This window comes from Vombatus ursinus, unplaced genomic scaffold, assembly GCF_900497805.2.
Source record: "Vombatus ursinus unplaced genomic scaffold, bare-nosed wombat genome assembly UNPS02000582.1, whole genome shotgun sequence".
NCBI classification, from domain to species: domain Eukaryota; kingdom Metazoa; phylum Chordata; class Mammalia; order Diprotodontia; family Vombatidae; genus Vombatus; species Vombatus ursinus.
Window position 1 is genome coordinate 14,095,534 of NW_020940360.1, and position 17,568 is coordinate 14,113,101.

Sequence of the window (17,568 nt, forward strand, 5' to 3'; positions counted from 1 at the left end):
AGTATTGTGTCCTCTAGATATAAAATTAGATCCAGTGAGGCTAAAGGGTTGACTATTTTTATAGGCCAATGGACTAAAATAATAATAATCTTGATCATAGTGATAACGATTATGATGTATAACACTAAAATTTAAAACTCTTAAGTTGCAGAGCAGGTTCTGATCTGCACCGGTATCAAACAATAAAAATTTATTAAGCACCCACTTTGTGCTAAGTACTAGGTTAAACAATGGAGATTTTTGTTATTATTCAGTTGTTTCAATCACATTTGACTCTTCGTGACCCCATTCGGGGTTTTCTTGGCAAGGATTCTGGAGTGGTTTGCCATTTCCTCCTCCAATTCATTTTACAGATGAGGAAACTGAGGCAAACAGGGTTAAATGACTTGCTTAGGTTCACACAGCTAGTGTCTGTAGCTGGATTTGAATGCAGGTCTTCCTGACTCCAGGCCCAGTGCTCTATACACTGCGCCAACCAGCTAGCCAGCACTGTGAATACAAATACAAGAATCAAAATCTTTGCTTTTAAGAAGCTTACATTCCACTGAGGGAGATAATATGAGTATGAATCTGAAGTGATTTGGGGAGGGAGTGCATTAGCGGCTGGGGGGGAGAGGGGAAGCTGGGGACAGTAGATTATCAGGAAAGGCTTCAAGAAGGTGGAGCTTGGGCTGGTATTGAAGGAAGCCACGGATTCTAAAATTTAGAGGTGAGGACAGAGAACATTCTGGGCATGGAGGCAGCCAGTACAAAGGCATAGAAACAAGAACTGGGGTGTAGTAAAGACAGTGATATACATATGGTTAGAGGGTACATGGTAAGCAATGTATAAGAATACGAGAAACACTGGAAGGGGCCAGGCGATGAAGAGCTGTACATGTCAAAATATGCATATGTATCCTTGAGGTAATAAGGAATCATGGGAGTTTATTGAGTAGAGTGGTGACATGAAACTATACTTTAGGGACGGGGAATTCTTCTATCAATGAAACTACAGGCCCAGAACAAATTGGGGGGGGGGGGGGGAGAAGAGGAGGAAGAAAGTTTATAAAATACTTTTCTCCCAAAAACTTTGTTAGATAGGTGATACAAACATTATTATTCACTTTATAGATTAGGAAATTGAGCTCCAGTGACTTGCTCACAATCACACAATAGTTTTAGAGTGGGCCCTTAACACAACCCTTTTGGCTACAAGTGCTCTTTCCACTATATTATAATGCTTTATCAAATAAAAAGATCATTATAAATGACTTTTTAAAATAAAAGCTTAAATTATAATCAATTTTTTTACAAAAGATCATGAAATGGGAACCTACTTGGGTGGTTTCAAGTCCCTGTGAATTAGAGCTTTCGGTTGCATACTGTGAAGATATGCCACTCCCTGGGAACACTGTAAACACCAGCTCATTGCATGGGCAGCAGTGTAGTATGGCAAGGGCTCGGCACCATGCAGCACTGGAAAAAAAAAAAGTTACACACTAAAAAGAATTTTATGATATATTACTATACACACAGAGTTAATCACTGCCACCACCACCACCACCACTACCACCAGGGCATCTCAATGTCAGCTTACTCTTTCACAAATCCCCTCATGAATCCTCTTTTAATTTTTCTTTTCATTAAAAAGGACTGATTTAAAATGCCTAATTTTAAGCAGATAATTTATATATAAATTACCAATCATATAATAAAGCTCATATTAAATGATTCATTTAAATGTAATTAAGACATTACCATATTCCCTTTCTATATATGTTATATATAAGTATACGTATAAATACACACCAATACCTCACAGAGAAAGATTAAAAAAATGAGATTAATTTGATTGTACCTCAAATTCTAGCACAAATAAGAAGCAAGAACTAATAGAGCAAAAGTTTTTATGGCTGAAATATTCTGTGAAATAGCTGGGTTTCCATAATTTTCTTTTCTAAAGAAAAGAATAAAAATTAATACTACAGTTACTGGTAAGACAGGTAGAGATGTAAAATGAAAAGGCCCAAATTTAAGAGGGCACAAAAGGGATTAAAAAAAAAAAAAAGACTGAAGCGTGAAGTAGAATATACTGAAACAGTTAAAAACTATCAATTTTACTTTATTTAGTGCTTTCCAAATTATAAAATTTGCTTTCTAAATTATGAAAGGAATCCTAAAGGGAAAAAAAGATTTTATAAATTTGCAGATAAGAATTATTTCACTATCACTTTTTCTTTCTTATGTAACACTTAAGAGTTTACTTGTATTTTTTAATGACAAATTCTAATTGTTTTTATGAATTTTTAGAAATTACCACCTTTAATATCCTGATAACATTATTGAATGGCATTCAGAGTACTTTACATATAAAAAACTTAAGAGTTATAAATAAAAGTTTTTTCATTTTGTATAAGAACTTATTTCTTAAAGAAAGACTGTATTTCCTGCTGTAATGATACTCACCATTGTATAAAGAGCCTCCTTCAGCATATTCCATTACAAGGCATACCTAAATGAGGAAAATAAGCACATAAGGATAGAAGCACAAAAAGAAGGACTCTCAAAGTTGGAAACTTAACAAACATATTTATTTTAACCCACCTCACAAATGAAGAAACTAGGATATAGAATGGATTAACTTGCCTAAAGTCACTGTTAGTTTGTGGCAGAATTAAGAGTTTAAAAACAGGTTTCCTGAGGTTACCAAAAACATCAGAACACAAAAGGTAAAGCCAGATCAGAATCATCTGAACTGTGTTGGGTCCACATAGAGAACTTTAAGAATGGCTAACCTCTGAAAAGAACATAAATTCCATTACTAAGGCATCATTTTGTTGTTTGTCTTTGCATCTCCAGTACATAGCAGAGGGCTTAATAAATGTTTACTGATTGAATTACTCTAAACTTACTTTAAAATGGTGAAGAAAAATACAAACTAATCTGTTATTTTTTCAATGGGAAATTCAACTCAATGCAAAAAAAATCATTTTTTAAGTGCTAGATTTCAGGAACTGTTCTAGATGCTGAGGATTCAAAAGCAAAAACAAAACATTTCCTGCCCTGAAGAAACTAATATCCTATTAGGCAGGATGGGAGGCAAGTAGAATTAATAAGCCTAGAGAAACAGAAAGCTAAAACAGTACGCCCTAATTTAAGGAAAAAATCAAATAAAATCTAATGATGAAAAAGTCTTAAGGCAGTAGAAAAACATGTCCTAATTTTATAGGAGAGAAATGACACGTGTTGTTGGCTAAGATTAGAACAAGAAACATATGCATTTACCACATTCAAGGATGATGAAAGGACAAATGTGCAATCTGCATGACAGAATGAAATTGCTTTAAGTAAACTATTAATTTATTTTAAAGTTCAAAAATAATAACCATATTTCAACTAGAGTTTATATATATATACATTCATATACAGAGTTATTTGCTAACTTACCAACTTAGGATCTGCATTCTTTCCAAATATTAGTTGGAAATGATTTTATTTTAAGCATAAACTATTTATCAAATATTACAATATTTTTAAAAAAACCATTTCAAAAGAAATGTAGTAACCATAAGGACCAAAGTTGGTCTAAGGGAACAGATAATAAAATGTCTCCCTCCTTTTGGCAGATGTCAGGGACTAAAGAGGCATAACGTTGCATATATAGAAATGATCGGGGCAGCTAGGTGGCGAAGTGGATAGAGCACCAGCCCTGTAGTCAGGAAGACCTGAGTTCAAATCTGACCTCAGACCGAACACCTGACACTTACTAGCTGTGTGACCCTGGGCAAGTCACTTAACCCCAATTGCCTAACCAAAAAAAAAAAAAAAAAAAAAAATCAAAGCATCAGTTGGTTGTTTTTCATTGTTGTAAAGGACTGTCTGATGCTGGGGTATGGGGAGAAATAGAAGAAAAGAATCATCAGAAATGACAGTGATGCCAAAAAAAAAATCAAAACACCTATATTTTAAAAAATGCAGAGCGAGAAAATTTTCCACAAGCACATGTATTAGGAAGACAGAGATTAAAATACCTTTATAAATTTCAAACCCCAACACAACTTGTACATCACTGTTTGCAGATAATATATCCACTGAAAAGTTATAAACTTACTGGATTTAAACAGGCTCCGTATAACTTCACAATATTTGGATGGTTTACACGGGATAATTGTCGAAGCTGGAACAAATTAAGTAACCCTTTAAAAAAGTATTAATCTTTAATGCGGTTATTTAAAAATTATGGCTTAAATGAAAGTACAAACTATAATAACCTATCAAAATACAGACACTTTCAAAAGTATAAGTCAATTTTATTAAGAATGTTAAAAAAAAAAGAAAGTGATAACAAATAGGTTTTATAGCTACTATACAACTATTTCTTTCAGCATAGTAACAACATATGAAACTCTGCCTATATACCAGTTTAGAAAGCAAAAACAAATTTCATATATGTAATATCTTTTCACAGTTACTGAATTCTAGGGATTCCATCATGATTGAATAAAGTTAGAGTTGAGTATTATTTTCTCTCTGAACTAGGAAATTAATAATTTTTACTTTCCAAAGAATCTGCCTTGAATTAGAAGAAAAAAATTACAAATGATTTTATATTAACATTCCCCAGCTCAATTCAGGTAATGGGAAAAAAAGTAATTTCTATCTGCTTAAGTAACAAGGTAATGCTATTAATCTTGAGTTAGCTAAGTAGTTCAGTCAATATGGTTAATCTGTTATATTCAAGAAGACAAGTGAGGAAAAGCATTTATAATATCATTTCCAATATTTTAACCAGGCAGGGCTCTGATGTTCAGAAGTCTAAAGGAATTCCTTGTAAAAATATAAAATAAAATAGCCATTTTGTTGACACAACTACTTGAAGTACCACCCATATGATAAAGAACTATAATAGCAAAAGATGTTTTCTCCAGACACAACAAACTGGGTTACCTACCTCTACAATAAAAGCTTTTCTCTCAGATTCACTTTCTATTTGTTTAATGGCCACATCTTTTGCTCTCCACTTAGCTTTGCATACCACTCCAAAAGCTCCTCTTCCAACAACCTAGGATTCAAAAATGTACAAAGCAAGATTCAAAACAATTATCTATGCCAATCTGGAAGTCAGAGGTTGAAACGTGTTTTAGAGATAATTTGCATTGGAACATATAGCATAGGAACCAACTTAAAAAAAAAGATGAATAGGCAAAGAATGAAATGAAAATGTAATGTAGTCCCTGTCCCTGTCTTCAAGAAGCTTACAGTTAGAACAAACATGCTGTGAGGTCACTTACAGAATAAGAATGAGAAAATGGTGGGAGGAACTAGCTTGGACAAGATTGAGAAATCATTTATAAAGGGGAAGAAAAAATGAAAGAGAAAATTGTGTTGGTAAATACAATAAATATTAAGAAAAATATTAGATGTTTAAAAATACGAAATTTTTAAAAATTAAGTTCTTTGAATAAAATATCCAAATTATTAGAATGGAAAGGATGTGAGTGGTTATGTAGCTCAATCTTCCACCTGATGAAAAAAATCTCTTCCATAATATCTCTCACAGTTGATCAGTCTACGTTTGGACATTTCTAGTAAAAGGGACTTTGCCTACTTTTGGAGTAGGGCATTTCACTGGGGACAGTATTCTTAAGTGCTACAAAATTTTGCCATATAATGAATTGAAATCTGCTTCCCTGTAATTACTATACACAGACACTAGGCCTTGCCTTCTGGAACAAGAAAACAACTTTACTGCTCCTTCCATATGACAGCTCTTCAAACATTTGAAAATAGTTATAATGTCTTCTACAATAAGTTCCAACTGGGACTTCCTGCTGACAGTAACCCAATTTTGAAAGCAAAGAGGTATCGTTTTAAAAGGTATCTCAAAAAGAGGAAGATATCAAAAGAATGTTTATTGTTTGCTGATGACAAAAAAGCACTTGATTAGGTATTTTTAAAAAAAGCACATTATAAAAGCTCTGTTTCAACAAGGAGTCTTCCATGAACATGTTAAGATCATAGACAATAAATGTAACTCCAGAGATAATTCTTGCTCAAAGACCCTCTGATTATTAACATCAATGGAGGCACGTAAAAAAGGTTTGTACAGGTTCACTAAAGGTATCAGCCAGTGTCACGGAAGATACTTGCAAAAGATCTAATGGAAGAGAAACTCCTTATAGATGGCCAGTTCTTATTTGTAGATTTAGTGCTGGCTAAATCATACCCTAAAACATTACTGGGCCTCCTCAATGAGTCTCATGATTACTCAAGGCTTTGGCTTAACAATCCACAGAGGAAAAACTAACTGGATGAAATATGCATCTTGTTCAGACTATATAACATAAGTCAACTGAGTTAGTATATAAGTACATATACTTGGGGGAGACACACAATGGGTTGGTCCAAGGACTGAAAAGGAGAAAGAAAGTATACTGGATTTCATTTGGGAAACTGGACAGTGCTTTTAACAACTCTAACCGGCTTCCTGGTACAAAGACCCACAAATGTTCTTCCAACAATGTGTAAAAGTTTCAAATCTTGGAACACGATAGCCTCTGAAGAGTCAAAGTTGAAGCTGACCCAAACACCACTGGAAAAAGCATAATAGGCACAAATAGACTATATCATATTTCTAATGATGAAAAAGCATAAAGGAAAACATCAAGAAAGTTTTATGATCAGAAAAGGAGGTGGGACAGTCATATGGTGAGAGAAGGATAATAGATAGACAGCCAAAATATTCCATTGGTAACCACAAACCATAAAAAGACCTAGGAAAAGGCCTTCTAACGTGCTAAGTGGACTGATCCTCTGAGAATGATCTTTCTGCAAGACAATGAAAAAGAATCAAAATGACAAAAATCTCTCCTTTATAATAAAGTTGGCTTACTAAAACAAACAAACAAACAAAAATCACCTTATAAACAATACAAAATTGTATTGGCATGATTTGATGGTAGTGTTCCTGATCACTTTTCAATGTGTACAGTCATTTCTATATATACATATACTTTGCAATGAACAGTAACTCCATAAGTGTTTGCTAAACTGATAACAGGCAGAACTGAGTCTGTGAAAATATGAGAGTTCATTAGTCTTTTGGTATTCTTGTGTCCTATCTGTGTTTTCTCTCCTTTTCCATTCCCCAAGTTACACAGGCAGCCTTCTGCTCTCTAATCCTGGTTTCCTCATAAAACTGGTAAATGAACTAGTGTTGGATTTTTATGTTTGTTGAAAGACTGCACTATAGTTCGGTTAATGTGAACTATCCAAGGTAAATCAGAGAATGAAAGACTTTGTTTCAGTTAAGGAAGACATGACTTTTGAGGAGAGGGTGTATTAAGGAAAACCACTGAAATCACTATGGGTGGCTCTGAAATTAACCCAATTCAGTCCCATAAATGGTCATGGGCATCCAAAAAAAAAAAGGGAAAAGAATCTATTTGTACAAAAATATTTATAATAGCTCTTTCTGTGGTGGCTAAGAATTGGAAATTGAAGGGATGTCCATCAATTAGGGAATGACTAAATAAGCTGTAGTATATGATTGCAGTGGAATTGTGCTATAAGAAATGACAAGCAAGATGATTTCAGAAAGACCTGGAAAGCCTTATATGAACTGATGCATAGTGAAGTGAACAGAACCAGGAGAATGTTGTACACAGCAACAGTAATACTGTTCAATAAAGAACTGTGACTTAGCTATTCTAAGAAATACAACGATCCAAGACAATCCCAAAAGACTAATGAGGAAGCATACTATCTGCCTCAAGAGAAAGAATTGATATTGGTTGAATACAGACCAAAGCATGTTATTTAAGAAAAAAAAAGGGAAAAAAAAAGTCATGGGTACATGTGGAATAAAGTCAGAAGGGTCTCCTTTAGGTTTTCCATTTCTCCTGGGAGGGGTAAGCTGAGCTGGACTAGGTTGCCATGGCTACCAGAGACTTATTTCTAAAATTGCTCAGGGGAGAGGATAAGAGACTGCATGCCCCACCATCACTGGCTTCCTTCAGATCTCTGAACCTTCCTGGCAGGTCTTCTCTCTTCAAATCATCCCCCAAATCTCTCTTTTTTTTTTTACTTCCAGACCACGGATTAGGGTATCTCCTTTCCCTTTCCCAAAAGACTCCTACATGCATATTATGCTTTCTGGAACTTCTGGTATCATTTAAAAAAAAGAATTTATTGATATATATCTTACAGTAATGCATCTTTTCTGGTAGTATACTTCTTAATTTCTGGTTGTTTTGGGTCCAAACCTGTGATGTGGGAACTCCCTTCCAGGAGACAGACTGGTAAGTCATCCATGATTTATAATCTTAGAGTTGTTCAAGACACAAAGAAGTTAAGTAACATGTCTTAATGCTTGAAGATTTGATCCCAGGGCTTCTTGACTCCAAAGACAGCCTTGATTTACCTGACATTTATTATCAGTTCATGTAAAACATCAACCACTTGACATTTATTGCTACCACTAAGTGCAAGTTGGCCTATACAGGGACAAAGAAACAAAGTGTATTTTTTACTTATCAGTGTGTACTTTATCAATCTGTTCATTTAACATGGGCTAGAAACACCTATACTTCGTTTCTGATTGCCTTAATCTGATCACTCAGAGATATTCACCACTGTCTAGTAAATACTACACAGCAGAAAAGTATTCTTAGTTATCAATCCTCCTTATTAATGCTCATGTGCCATCTAGTGGACAAACAAATGAAAGTTTCTGATGCAAAACTAATGAGAAACCATTAATACAATTTTCATCCTATTTCATTAAAATCAGGGATTACCTGTATTAGGCACAGTCTTTTCTTTTAAGAAGCTTAAATTCTAGTCTAATTTGGGAGAAAAGATATAAATGCACAAAAAATTAACTAACAGTATAAGACAATAAATGACAAAAGGGGTTGGTTTTGGCACAGTAGTGAGGGCCCTCACTAAGCTTTGAAATTTAGCTATATGAATTTGGACTAGTCATTAAAATTCTCTGAGCTTCAGTGTTTACTTGAAAAATCTGGATAATGATACCTCATAGGACACTTCTGAGAAAGCAAAAGCACTAATTCAAATGTTAGTAATTAATTTTAATATAATTAATTTTATTAATTTTTATATAATTATATATAATAATATAACATATAATTAATTTTAATATCATTAACAATAATTAACAATAAATGCTATTTGTTAAAGGGAAAATGAGATCAAAGTAGGTTGGGTTAGGCTTCCTAGAAAGGACAGAATTTTGAGAACAATCTAAAGGATAGTCTGGGAAGAGGAAGGACTGCATAAAAACCTTGTTCAGAAGAGAACAAGTAGACAGACAAGTTTGGCTGGAGTAGAGGGTTTCAATATGGGAGTATGGGGAGAAAAGGCTGGAGAAGTAGGGAGAAGCTACAAAATAGGATACTGAATGCCAGACTAAGGAGTTTGTGCTTTTTCCTCTAGGCAACAATACCTTGCCTTTATATAAAACCTATTGTGTGCCAGGCACTGGGCTAAATGCTTTACAATATTATTTCATTTGATCCTCACAACAACCCTAGGAGGGAGATCCTATCCTTATTACCATTTAAAAGACTAAGAAAATGAGGCAAACAGAAATTAAATGACTTGCCCAAGGTCACACAGCTAGTAAGTTTATGAGGCCACATTTGAACTTGGGTCTTCCTGACTTCAAGTCCAGCATTATATCCGTTGTGCTACTTCACAGCCTCATGGGGTGTCACTGAAGGTTTTGAACAAAGGAATGACATAATAATAATGGAGTTTTAGAAAGTTTAATATAGTAGGTTGTAAGGATGGATTGAAAGAGGGAGCATAAGAGGCTATTACTATAGTCTAAGCATGAGGTGATAAGACTTTGAATAAATGTTATCACAAAATCTGAATTGGAAGGGGTCCAGACCATATCTGAAGAGGATTTCTCTATAACAAGGGTTCTTAACCTTTTCTGTGTCATGTACTTCTCTGCAGTGAAACCTAGTGAATTCTTCTCAGAATGATCTTTTTTTAAATACATGATTGAAGGAAATGCTAAATTTCAGTAAAAGGTTAGCAGAAATAAATGTATTTTTATCATCTAATTTCATGGACACCAACTCTGAAAACTCTGGAGACTCCAGTTAAAAACCCTTGCTCTATATCAAAACAGACAGATAGTCATCCAGGCTTTGCCTATGTCCTCCAAAGAAAGAAGGCAGTTTTGTTAGAAAGTTCTTATTTAAATCAATTGTAAATCAGCCTCTGCCCAATTCTATCCTTTGCTCCTAATTCTTCCATCAGGGGCTAAGAACAAATTTAATTCCCTTTTCCTATATAGCCCTTCAAAGACTGGAAGATAGCTATCATGTTTTTTGTTAATAGGCTAAATGGATGCCCTCCTCAAGATGTTCTTCAGTTTGTCAAGGTTCATCTTAAAATGAGTTTGCTAGAGCTAAATTCAAAGCACCAGATGTGGTATGACCAATACAGAGCATAAACGGGCAATCACCTCCTTAGTCATGGACACCATGACTCCAGTATTGGCAGTATGTATGAAAAGGAAGGAGATAAATATGAGATACTTTATTTTTTAAAATATACTTTATTTTTTCCCAACTACATGCTAAAATAATTTTAACATTTTTTTTTAAAGTTTTGAGTTCCAAATTCTATCCTTCCCTCCCTCCCTCCCTGGGATAGTAAGCAATCAGATATAAAACATTACCACATTAGTCATTTTGTACAAGAAGACTCGAATAAAAGAAATGAAAAATGGCATGCTTCAGTCTATATTCAAACAATATCAGCTCTTTCTCTGGAGAAAGATGTTTCATGATTAGTCCTATGGGATTGTCATAGATCATTATATTTCTGAGAAAAGATAAATCATTCACAGTTCTTCATACAATATTGCTGTCACTGTGTACAACGTTCCCCTGGTTCTGTTCAGTTCGTGTAAGTCTTTCCAAGTTTTTCTGAAATCATTCTGCTTGTCATTTCTTATAGCACAATAATATTCCATCACAATCATATACCACATCTTGTTTAGCCATTCTCCAGTTGATGGGCATCCCTTTGATTTCTAATTCTTAGCTACCACAAAAAGAGCTACTATAAATATTTTTGTACAAATAGATTTATTTGTACAAAGAGGCCTATTTGTAAAGAAAAAAAGAGGTCCTTTCCCCTCTTTGCTTTTTTTGATCTCTTTGGGATACAGACCTAGAAGTGGTATTTCTGGGTTAAAGGGTATGCACAGTTTCATAGCCCTTTGGGCATAGTTCCAAATTGCTCTCCAGAATGGTTGGATCAATTCACAATTCCACCAACAGTGCATTAGTGTCCCAGTTTTTCCACATCCCCTCCAACATTCATCATTTTCTTTTTTCTCATATTAGCCAATCTGATAGATGTGAGGTAATACCACAGAGTTGCTTTAATTTGCATTTCAATGAGATATTTTAAAGGCAAAATTTTTAGGACATGATTACTGTAAAAAGAGAGTGGGGGAGAGAAAGATGTTAAAGATGATTCTGAGATTTTCAATCTGGGGGACTAGAAAGATAGTGGTACCTTTAACAGAAATAGGGGAGTAATGAAATTGCTTAATTTAAAAATTAGGAACTTGTTTTTAAAATGAACTCAAACACACAAAAGGCACTCCACAATCAAGCAAACAATTCCTGATCCTCCTGGATAATACTTTCCTATAATAGCACAACTGAAAGCTGAGTCTACTTTGTCATTAAAGGCTAGGAATTTGCTTTATAAAGAATCAAAAGTTTTGCTGGAAGTAAACAAATTAGTCTTTAATTACTGTAGTAGATGTATGTACCTAGGGGATAGGCAGACAAAAAATTCTTACAGATGTATACATTTTAGAGTTTTATGTTGAAGGATAATATAAAACCTTGAAGTGTTTCTATCTAATTTCTTTCCTTTATAAGTCAGATATTCTTAAGCTGGCGTCTGTGAACTTAAAAAAAATATTTTGCTGTGTCTCAATAAAAATGGTTTTCTTTGTAATATGATGTGTTTTATTTTATGAATTTAAAATATTATTCTAGGAAGGGGTCCATAGGCTTCACCAGACATCTGAAGGCTTCCAAGGTGTCTATGATACAATAAAGGTTAAAAATCTCTTCTGAATGAATCCCTTTATAGGAAGAAGTTATAGAGTTCAAATAGGGTATATCCTCAGAATTCAGAGATGTCAGAAAATTTGATCTAATGATAATAAAAACTATTAAAAATCCAAATAAAATGGATGAGATAAGCTATCTGCCTATATTTGATATTTCCCATACTTATTAAGCACTCTAGCTACAAAATAATTAAGACACCATCTTGGCACTCAAGAAGATTATAATTAACAAGGAATGATAAGACTCATACAAAGGCAAATATCTAAGTGGTTAAGTATCAAGGAAGGTTCTCTGGAGAAGGTAACATTTGAATTGGGCTTCAAATGTTACCTCCTCCAGAGAGCCTTCCCTGATATCTTAACCACTTAGACTGGCATAGAAACCTTTGATAATAACTCACCAATGTATGCATATGTGTTATGTTATGTTATATCACGTTAAGCATTATGGCTATCATATTGTTTAATCTACACTACTAGATAAATATGTTATATCATATCATGTTAAGCATTATGGCTGCCATATTGTTTAATCTACACTACTAGATAGTAAGGTTCATTTTAGCTTTTTAAAAAATTTAAAAAAAATAATTAATTTATTTTTTGTTTTTAACATTCACTTCCATAAGATTTTGAGTTTTAAATTTTCTCCCTCTCCTCCCCCCTCCAAAAGACCGCGTACAATCTGATATAGGCTCTACTTACACATTCATATTAAACATATTTTCACATTAGTCATGTTGTAAAGAAGAACTGGAACTAAATGGGAAGAATCACGAGAAAGAAGAGACAAAACAAAATAACAAAATAAAGGAGAGCAAAAAGTATGCTTCCATTTGCATTCAGACTCCAAAGTTCTTTCTTTGGATGTGGATAAGCATTTTCTGTGTCTTTTGCAGTTGGCTTAGATCCTTACATTGCTGAGAAGAGCTAAGTCTATCAAAGTCAGTCATTGAACAATGTGGCTGTTACTGTGTACAATGTTCTCCTGGTTCTGTTCATTTCACTCAGCATCAGTTGATATAAGTCTTTACAGGTTTTTCTGAAGTCTGCTTGCTCATCATTTCTTATAAAATGACAGTATTCCATTACATTCATATGCCACAACTTGTTCAACCATTCCCCAATTGATGGATATCCCCTCAATTTCCAATTCTGTGCCACCACAAAAAGAGCTGCTATAAATATTTTTGTACATATGGGTCCTTTTCTTGTTTTTATTGAGATACAGACCTAGAAGTGGTATTGTTGGATCAAAGGGTATACACACGCCCTTTGGGTGTAGTTCCAAATTGCTCTCCAGAATAGCTGCATCAGTTCAAAACTCTACCAACATTAGTGTTGCATTAGTTGAATTAGTGTTCTAATTTTCCCACATCCTCTCTAACATTTATCATTTTCCTGTTTTGTCATGTTAGCCAATCTGATAGGTGTGCTGTGGTACCTCAGAGTTGTTTTGATTTGCATTTCTCTAATCAATAGTGATTTAGAGCATTTTTTCATGACTATAGAAAGCTTTCATTTCTTGTAAGGTTCACTTTGAAGGTGATTAATGTCTGATGCAAGGCAGCTAAGTGGCTCAGTGGATAGAGCACTGGGCTTCAAGTCAGGTAGACTTGAATTCTAATGCAGCCTCAGATACTAGCTGTGTGACCCTGGGTAAGTCACTTAACCTGTCTGCCTTAACCCACTGGAGAAAGAAATGGCAAACCACTCCAGTATCCTTGCCAAGAAAACCCCATGCACAAGTACTGGCATGCTATGGTTCAAAGGGTCACAAAGAGTTAGACACGATTGAATGACTTAACAACAATGTCTGATACACAAAATAAATTAATCAACAATTCTGATTAGAATAAATGAGAATCTATACATCACCATGTGATGGTAAAGAATTCTGGATTTGGAGTCAGAAGATTTGGGTGTATCTGTCCCTTACCTTTTGTGTGACTTTGGACAAGTCATTTACCCATTCTAGGCCTCAATTTCCCCAATATATAAAATAAAGAGGCTGGACTAGAAAGTCTCTAAAGTTTCTTTCCATATCTAGAGCTATGAACTTTATGAGAATGGGTAGTGGAAGTATGAATGATAAAGAGGAAGTTCAGAAGAATGAATAAAAAAAATTTTTTTTAATGCTACTACACACTATATATTATGTTGAGGGCTGGGAATAAAAATACAAGGAAACATATAAAGGGGAGCTAGAGAAGCACTGGGGTGGTACAAACTATCTGTATAATATAAACATTTTTAGTTTCTCTTGTGAAGAAAGCAAATGCCCACCAAGCTAAGTATTAGTCTACTATGGAATTCCTAGACGTATCCAATTATGATAGGTATAACAATAAAACCATATGAGGAATCTTTCCTCAAAGAAAACCAATGATTTTTGAGGAATGAGCTCATGCTTTGGAAAGAATGCCTGAGTCCCAGAATTCAAATTTAAACCCCAGCTGTGCTGCTTACTTGTGAGACCTCAAGTAAGTCACACAACCTTCCTAGTCCTCAATTTCCTCCTTTGCAAAATGAGGGGGTTGGCCAGGATAACCTCTAAAGTCCCTTAGATGTATGACCCTATATTTATTTTCAGTTTGGGGAAAAAAAGATACAAACAATGGTTACACATCTGTTCTATCTGACAAGGAGAATGCCCTTTGCACTGGAAAGACGAAACAAAGATGACCAACCAGGAATTGATCCTCAAGAAAAGTGAAGAGACAGTAAGGGGGCACTTAGCAACCTGTGATGAAGTAAAAGAATCTGGCATTTATGAACTGGGTACTGAAAGAACTGTTATATATGACTGCTAAACTGCTGCATATGATAATTAAAGGTTGTGGAGAATGAGAGAGGTACTGCAAGGACTGGAAAAGAGCAGATACCTTGATTTTCAAATAATAAAGAAAATGGAATTCGTAAACTATAAGCCAATGACCTTGACTTCTATCATTGGGAAAATAATAGAAAGTATTATTAAAGAAATGATTAGTCAATATGAACATCCAAAGAAGGAAACATCACAAATAACCATTACAGTTTCATCAAGAATGGGCCATGATCTACCATGGTAGATCAGGGAAATGCTATAGATATAGCTTACCATTTACAAAGTCACTCCTGGGGAAAAAGAGAAAAGAATGTAGGTTAGATGTTAGTTCAATTAGATGGATTCAGATATGGGTGAATGGCCAGACTCAAATACACTAATGATGACAACTTGGCAGGAAATCTCTCCAGCATAGAGCCACAGAGATCTGTGCTTGGTTCTATACTGTTTAACGGTTGTAGCAATTATTTGGAAGGAAGTATGGAAGGAAAACAAGCGCTTAGTAAGAACCTACTATACTAGGTGCTATGCTAGGCACTTAAAAAATATTATCTCATTCAATCTTCACAACTCCTCTGTGAAATTGGTGCTATTATTTCCCCCATTTTTACAGTTGAGAAAACTGATGCAAACAGAAATTAAGTGACTTTTTTTCAGGATTACACAGGTAGTAAATATATGAGACCAGATATGAACTCAGTTTTTTGGGACAGAGCCCAGTGCTCTATGACGTGCCACCTCACTGCTGAAGAGGGGTTATTATTTGTTCTATCTGGCCCCAAAGGGCAGAAGTAGGAGCAATGGGTTGAAGTAAAACAGAGGCAAATTTAGGCCTGATATAAGGAAAAATTTCTTAACAATATAAACTACTCAAAAAACAGAAGAGACTGCCTTGGGAAGTAGTGGATCCTGTGTCATTGGAGATCATCAAGCAAATGATGAATAGTTTTCTGTGTGTCACAGTGGAGACTGTTCTTTGGATACATATAGCAGTAGTTGGCACTGGGGTCCCTCCAAAACATGAAATTCTATGGTTCTGTGAAAAAGTCTCCAATACCTATGTGATATGATTAGAAACAAATGCACAGGGAAAAGAGCTTCATGACTTAGGAGAACTGCATTTATTCTTGAATTGAAAATTTTTTGGCCTATTTAGGCAGCATCAGGTAAAATGTTTCTAAAACAGACTAATTTCCCGGATGTTTCTGTAGCTATTTTAATCTTTAAAAGCTACCCATCCAATTGCTACTTTGGAAAAATATGGGAGGAATGTCACAATCAAGCTGTCTTCATTCTGGTAAAAGTAAGAATATCTGTATAAAGGATTTCTAGATCGCCAGCTTTTAAAAAAAAAATTAAATGTTATCATAAAAATATATATTGATGATATACATTCCACACCTTTACAAGCATATGTGCTTCAGAAGATGTGATGCTTAACCCCAAAGATTAATATAGTAGAGAGAGAATAGTATAGAGAGAAAACTCTAGAGAAAACAGCAGGTAAATTTAAACAGTGATTTAAAAATATCCAGATAATACTTAGAATTATACACAGTGTACAAATGTTTTGTATGTACATGGATAACAGCTATTCATAATTATAAACAAGTAATTTGTATGGCAAAAAGCTAGGCAATAGAAACTGGAAGAGAAACCTGGAAATCAGCTAGCTGCATTAACTGAAAACTATTTGATAAAGAGGGAGAAACAAGAGTGGTATAGAAGGCAAATAAGTTCTCCCTGACTGAAAGAGATAATTACAGTGAATCAATCTGAATATGGTTCCCCTCCCCCCTTTCCTTCTCTTTAATCATAAGATGGCATATTGGAGGTTCTGATGTTGCCAAGTCATTTCATACAGTACAGAAAGAGACTTACGACAGGCAGTAGTAGAGCAGAATAATCTCAGATAAAAAAAAGATGGGTCAGAAGGCAATTAGATTTCCCCCCCTCCCAAAATGTAAACTGAGAGTTAAAAGTAGATAATAAAGCTCTGAATAGGAAACACCAAGAGTATAAAAAGTTTTCCTAAATACAAAAGAAAGTCAGTCAAGCAATATCTGAAAATATTTTAAGGTCAACAAGGAAATGAATTTGTCCCCCAGGTATTTATAGTTCTTCAAATTTTACTCTATCTTGTATATAACTTAGGTTTGTGAAAGAAAGTATTAGGTTTTAATGATGTATTGCTTTAATAAACAGCTATTAAAATAGAACAAGAGCCTCTCTCCAATAGCAAAGGATATGAAATCAGTTTTGAAAAAGAGAAATGAAAACTCAACAATATGAAAAAATGCTTCAAGTCACTAAGAATAAAAAGGTAAACGAAGACAACTGAAATTTTACCTCACAACTATCAGATATGAAAATGGCAAATGTTAGAGGGTCTGTGGGAAGAAAGTTACACTAAAGCGCAGTTGACGGATTTATAAACTGGTCCAACTCTTTTGGAAAACAATTAGGAATTATATTAGAGGAGTTACTCAACTTTTTATACTCTTTGACCTAGTGAGGAGACTAAATATTAAGGGAAAAGTTACATACATACAAAACAAAAATATTTACAGTAGCACCTTTAAACTGGAAGCAAAGTGGATGCCAATCAATTAGAGAATGA

At 34.5% G+C, this 17,568-nt stretch overlaps 1 protein-coding gene across 5 annotated transcripts in view; it reads right to left on the bottom strand.

The window, feature by feature from the left end:
- The window catches only part of MAP3K7 (mitogen-activated protein kinase kinase kinase 7), an 80,990-nt gene that overhangs the window by 50,701 nt on the left and 12,721 nt on the right, over window positions 1-17,568 (bottom strand). For 4 of the 5 annotated variants that reach the window (XM_027855108.1, XM_027855127.1, XM_027855117.1 and 1 more), the window contains exons 2-5: window positions 4,934-5,044; window positions 4,094-4,159; window positions 2,449-2,494; window positions 1,320-1,458 (exon numbers count right to left, since the gene is read on the bottom strand). In XM_027855108.1, the coding sequence (XP_027710909.1) occupies window positions 1,320-1,458; window positions 2,449-2,494; window positions 4,094-4,159; window positions 4,934-5,044 (362 nt within the window). Of the gene's footprint in view, window positions 1-1,319; window positions 1,459-2,448; window positions 2,495-4,093; window positions 4,180-4,933; window positions 5,045-17,568 lie in introns of those variants that run through there. The other variant, XM_027855133.1, reaches the window with a different exon arrangement.